The sequence below is a fragment of the Mastacembelus armatus genome, chromosome 8 (assembly GCF_900324485.2).
Source record: "Mastacembelus armatus chromosome 8, fMasArm1.2, whole genome shotgun sequence".
Lineage (NCBI taxonomy): Eukaryota > Metazoa > Chordata > Actinopteri > Synbranchiformes > Mastacembelidae > Mastacembelus > Mastacembelus armatus.
Window position 1 is genome coordinate 22,660,174 of NC_046640.1, and position 6,316 is coordinate 22,666,489.

General features: G+C 46.5%; 1 protein-coding gene across 2 annotated transcripts; it reads right to left on the bottom strand.

Annotated features, from left to right (window-relative positions):
* Positions 1-587: 587 nt before the first annotated feature.
* LOC113140563 (uncharacterized) lies at positions 588-6,316 on the bottom strand. Of its 2 annotated transcripts, none has more exons than XM_026324451.2 (3): positions 3,923-6,316; positions 2,541-2,610; positions 588-1,886 (listed from the first exon to the last, which is right to left on the bottom strand). In XM_026324451.2, the coding sequence occupies exons 1-3, from the start codon at positions 6,279-6,281 to the stop codon at positions 1,817-1,819; spliced, it is 2,499 nt and encodes an 832-aa protein (XP_026180236.1). In that variant the 5' UTR covers positions 6,282-6,316; the 3' UTR covers positions 588-1,816. The 2 variants fall into 2 exon arrangements, with proteins under 2 accessions (XP_026180236.1, XP_026180235.1); XM_026324450.2 differs by having other exon boundaries at positions 2,525-2,610.

Genomic DNA, 6,316 nt, shown 5'->3' on the forward strand with positions numbered 1-6,316 from the left:
TGTTTGGACATTTATCCTCAACAGATCGGTTTCTGTCTCAAATCTAATTGTGAGGGGTTTGTGTAAAGGAAACTCCTTATCCCGGTGATTCCTGTTTTCACAGAGCACAGTGTGTTTTTCAGAACAGCAGTGTTAACGGCCTTTGCAGAGTGCAGCCCTCAACAGGTCCTCACACAGATGCTTCTTATCTCAACGGGAATAGGTTTCATCATACACCGTAATTGGCAGCTGACTCAGAATTAGATAAATTATAGTGGTTATGTATCTTCTGTACTTTCTCAGCATCTGTTATGAAATGACTTCTTGTCATGTGTGAGCAATCCTACGATTATTTGGAATAAACCTGTCTTACTCTGCAGGATCGTGTGGTTTACATGGAAACACCTGAGCTTTTTACAGAAGTGCTTTCAGGTCTCTACGTGAGAATTATGTCAAAAAGGCACATTTGTGTGACAACCTGAAATATTCTCTTGGTTGCTACGACTGTACTGCCATCTCCTGGTAAAAGATGTAAAGTCACATCCATAAAGCAAAAATGACTTTATTTGCAGCAGAAGAAATAAACAGTATGAAAAAATCAAATGTAGTTGTTTTATAATATTTTATTTATTCTTTTTCCTATTAGCGTTGAGTAGGGTACATGTTGAAAAACAGTGCTTTAAATACAAATGCAGATCATCATGTGCCGTCATCTACTCATCCCAATCTCCATGATCCTCGCAGAAACAGTAACATTTACAGCATTTACGTGAATCCTCTACACTTCCACAGGTTCCTCCACATGCAGACGTGTCAGAATACGGTCAGTGGGCTGTTTATTAGCAACCGAGAGTGGGTAGAGATGACTTTAGTGATTCATAGTGATTTACTCGTTTGATGTGTCCTTTTGTATTGTGTGTGTAGTTGTGTGGGATTGTGACGTTCAGGTTCAGGCCTGTGGAGGCCTCTGATTCCAGGGAACTAACCTGCTGCTCATGTTGGAGGGGAGTCCTTGTTAAAGGACTCAGCATGAGAGCTGAAACATCTGTGCAGCTGTGACAGTTTGAAGTAAATGAAATTGCGTGAAGCCTCTTTGTTGTGACAGGCAGAAATATTACAATTTCGTAACAGCTGAAAGCCAGGCTTTGGCTGTGCCTCTGTTTGTGGATCGATGAGAACTCCAGCCAATTAACACCAGGATATCGGCGCCCGGAAGGCCAGAGTGAAAGTCCTTCCTCTCTTGGCAGCGTGGCCAGGGCCGGCAGATGGTGTTTAGACAGGCTAAGCCGTGCGCTGTCTGTGGAGATTAGAAACCGAGCTCTCTCTAGTAAATGTGAGGGCAACTGGGGAACGTTTTCCTCAAGGGTTTCTGATGGTTCATTTACCCTCACCTGCCTCCTTCAGGGGCTCAGGATGGTGGACGTTTTTCAGCAGCAGAAAAGGATGCACAGTAACCTGGAGTTGTAAGAGACTGGCCTGGGAGGATTTTAGAGTCACTAGCAATAAAGAAATCTATTAGTATATAATATTGTTTTAGAGACATAAATAATCATGTTGTGTTAGCTGCTTTTGAGATGCGATAAACTGAGGACTGGCAGGATTCAGCTCAGCTGAACAGTTAAAGGGAAAAATGACGGAGACAATGACTGAAGTGATCATTTGGCTTTATGTGCTGAGTACAACTAGTCTTCACAGGCTTCAAAAAGCAGCTTTGACACAGATACAAAGCAGAGGAACCAGAAAGCGTAAAGCTGGGACTAGATAAGTGCAGCTCACAGGTTCGGTGCTCTTTGGTGAACATGCTAGTTCGCCCGTCCTCAATTCTTTTCCCCATTGGTCAGACCGGACTCCCAGCGCTGCCACAGCGCAGCTTTCTGACCCGCTGCTCTGTGAGCATTTGGCTCCTTCTGTGGGATAAGACAAAGAAAACAGCAGATCAGCTCCCTCCTCATCCTCCTCAGGGCTCAGGATCACAACCACTTGAGCTGCTTAACTAAATTTAATCTATGAATAAATTTTACTCCTGTTCTCAATGTGTTTTTAAACTATGTTCTGTAGTTTGGGAGAAGTTCGATGAACTACTTGGGCCCAGGCTTTTAGTCCGACAGTTTTTTTGCTCTAGATATAGTTGTTTCCCATTGTTCCCAGTTGTTTTCAGGGTTTGTGCAAAAAAGGAGGTGTGAGCTAATTAAAACATCTTTTTGCGATAAAAAGGATCCAGTGAGATTATCAATAAAGCACCAGAAGTATTAGTAAATATAATTCCCATTTAGATGATAACTGCATTTCGTTGCCTTGTAACTATGTGCAATGACAATAAAGTTGACTCTAATCTCTCTAATTTAAAATTCAGTTAAGCCTGAATGTTTGTTATAGCAGATCTGGTCTCTGGCTCTTTGTCTGGAAAACAGCGGAACGTTGGTAACAGAAGCTGATGAGCTTCCATCCTTTCCGATTTCAGGATAACACAAGACCACACTGTTCCTGCCTGTGCTGCACAAACGCACGGATCCTACAGCAGTGAATAAAACAGGAAACACATCACCTGCGTCTGCTCACACCTCATCTGCTCGCTGTTAGACGGAGGAGGCCACACCCGACCCAGCTTCCCCCTGGACTGTTGTCTGGCATCTAGACAAAGGAGCAGGAGAGTATGAGAGGACTTTCCAGGCAGCACTTTGCCGTTACACCTTGAACGATGTCACAAATCTGACTCCTCGCTGTGGGTGAGAAGTTAGGGACAGACAGAATCTAGAGGTTGAGTCGTGGCAACTGGACTTTCTGTTCTTTTACACAGAAGGAGTCAGAGCTGACCACCTGATGTGAGGCAGGTTGAACTAAACGAGAAGGTGTCATGTTTCTTTCTGGATTTATATTTTCAGTGTGAAGCATGCTCTGTAACGTGACCACACTGTGCTCTGATTCAATGTTATGGTGTCATGGCTGCTCAGGGCAACAGGCTGCAGCTTGTTTGGCCTCCCGACACGTGGAGTCAACCCACACATCATTATCCAGCCGCTGTGGCTGAAAACACGGGGGCTCCATAATGACGCGCTCCCTGCAGCGTTCTGTTGGGCCTCCAGGCTGCTGGCAATAATGGCAACCAAAATTGATGTGAAAAATAGAAGCAAACTACACTCAGAGGTCAATCCAGTCCAACTATTCTGTAATCCTCATAATAAGACATACCAGTTATTTGTTTCTACAAATCCGGACCAGAACTGCCCCTGGATCAAGTGCAGCTTCTGCGTCACTCAGCCCGTTGACTCCGATCACTGGACTGATGTGCCCTTAACCGGCGGTGACGGGGTTGACACTTAAGTTGTCGATAAGACTCCTTGGCTAATACAGTGTGATGCTAATGTAGAGAGGCATTCATTAAAGTGCTCAGACAGTGTCAGACGGCTGAATGTGCAATGAATAAAGATCCCAGTGTTTCCTGTTTGACATATTTTACCTGCTGTGTCGTAGCACGTGGACAGCTTCCATCAGCGTCTTCAGTGTTTTCCATTTATGCTTCAGTAAAAACAAGATGCATGTCTGTAACTGGATCAGATGGTTTGACACCTAGTATAATGATGCCTAAGGATACTACAGTGAAGTACAGTACTAGACTAAAAGTTAAATACAAAGTAGGTTTCCATCCAAATTTACTGCAGGATTTCAAGGAAACCTGCATAACATCCCCGACTGAATGCAGCATGAAGGGGATGTGTATTAATGTGAGGATGGGTCCAGCCTCCTCATCACTCCATATCTCATCTGAAGTCGAGGTCACGTGGTTCATGTACATCATTATTCAGTCAGTCTGTTTCCAAAGCACTTTGTCACACTTGGTTTTGCCAAGACACCAACTTGCTCAGCTAAGTGGCAAAAAGATTTATTTTGACACTTTCAAGATCTTGTTGAAAGAGGAGGATGAAATCTACCCACGGACACTGACCTGGTGCGAGCTTCTTTGTGAATCGTGATGTCTCTTCCTCTGGACGTTTCTGCTCGTCTCCATACAGAGCACGTCTCTGCCTGCGTAGCTCCTCCTCTCTTCGTCTGGCCTCGCGGATGTCCTTCTCCACCTCTGGCTGCAGAGCCAGGGATGGGCGCAGCTTGAAGAAGGGGTTTTGTTGGAGGATGGGAGCTTCTTGTCTCATGTTTCCCTCCCCTGTCTCCAAAGGTGATGCAGAGACATCCATGCTGACGGAGTCCATGCTTCTGTACAGGCGCAGGTGCTGGTCTTGTTTGCAAGGAGATAAATGTTTGTTTGTTTTGTCTTGAGAACCCCCAGTTGGGGTCATTGATCTCAGGTTTTCAGGACTTTTTTCCCTCTCAGAGGTTGCACACTTGTACAGCCTGAGGGAACGTGTTCTGGAAACGGAGCAAGCTTTGAGCGAGAACATCTCCAGGCTTCGTGTACGCTCCAGCACAGAAGGATGAACATGACCTTTGACCGCTGAGCTATGGGGTTTCCTGTGCCTTGTGGGACCGTCCATGTTTTCCTGCTGGAAAGCCTCAAACAGCAGTTTTGTCTCCTTTAGGTGGCGGACCTCGCCTTTGCTGTATCCTCCTGGGATCTTCCCCTGGTTGACCAGTAGAAGTTCTCGCTGAATCTCCTGACTTATCTCCTTCTGCGTCTTCTGCTCGGAAAACTGCCAATCACTGTGTTGATCCTGGACAGCCTTGGGTGGCAGTGGTTCAAGCGAGATGCTGGTCTTAAAGGGAATCTCCAGTACATCTGCATTATCTGCAAGGTTGAAGATGCCCCTGGCTCTCTGCAGGTTTTGCTTCCCATGGGCAGCCTCTTGGATCTGCTTCTCCATGGAGGTCTCGGCGGCAGAGAATCTGTGTCGGGCAGATGCAGCAGGGATTTCAGTTTTATATTTTTCATGGGTGTTTATGGGAGACGCCTCTGCAGGCAGCCGGTTGCCACTCTGATCGTTATCGGTGTTATCTGCCTCTGTTCTGGAAATCCTCTGGTGCTCTGTCTGTCCAGACACTGTGGAGAAGCATGTCCTTGCTTTTGTTTCAGTGTCTTTACTTTCATTCTTTTCCATCAGATTTGTCTCAGCTCCCTCAGTAACAGTGTGGATGCTGCTTTCGACCCTCTCATCTCCCCCTGTCAGACCTGCTTCTGTTACTGTCAAATCCCCCCCTTCAGTCCCAGGCACATCTTTTTTCCCGTTCCTCTTTTCTCCAACAACCTGCTGGGGTGTACAAGGGCTCTCTGACAAAAATACGTCCTGTCGTTGCTGCACCAGTTGCAGCCGCTGAAGAAGTTGCTCTCCTTGTTGGATATCAGAAGCTATTTTCCTGCTTCCGTCTCCCTGCTCTGCCTTTGTCACCATCTCTTCTGTGCTTTCACACATGGGAAGTTGTAGGACTCTGATTTCACTAGTGCTGCTCTCTCTAATCGCCCAGTCAATCTTTGTGAGGTTGCAATTCTGGGCTCCGGAGTCATCACAAGCTCGGTACTGATGAGTCACATCTGTTGGAACCTCTGGCAGCTGTGGCTGACTGGTGGTTGCATCCATCTTGTTTTGGTTGCAGTTGTGGTCTTCTGGTTCAAAATCATCACTGGGACCAGATGTCACTGGTGCTTGTGTCTCCACGTTGTCGCAGTCGGTATTTTCTTTTGTTAGTTTTGAGTCTCTGTCAGAACAACCACAGATGTCCTCAGATTTAGTTTCCTCAGTATTTGAGATTTTCTGTCCTTCACTCAAAATGACAATATCCTCACTTTCCTCACTTGATTCTTCGTCTCCTGTTTCCTGGTGGTGTTTTCCAGATGGACCCTGGCATGTTTCCATCACGTTCCTTGTGTCTTCTATGAAAGGTGGGTCTTCATCTATTCCTGCACTGGACTTCTTGTTGTGGGACAGAGATACAGCATCCACAGACTCCTCAGGCGTCCATGCTGTATCCGCCTTGTGTGCTGCCATTAACGGCTTCTCACTGTGATGCCAGTCTAAGCTGCTGGGATTAGCTTTAGCCTCTGTGACGTCATCTGCCCCATTTGAAAGGGTCATACTGGAATTATTGACAGTTGGATCTGTGCTGCCCTCTGCTGGTGGCCAAGGAGCCCCGGAGGATGGAGGAGGAGGAGGAGGAGGGATGAAGACATCATCTGCACCATCATCATCCATCACGCTGTGGTACCTGCTGATCTCTGTGGGAGCAGGGGTGGTGACAGTTTCATCTCGGGGGGTCTCACCAGAGGTTAGCAATATCGACTCTGTATTTTCTGCTCCAGGGCCAGAGTCCATCTTCATCCACAGGCCGTCATCATCCTGAGAGACTTCAGTTTCCATGGCGATCAGCCTGTGAAGCACCTGTTTCCCTTCGT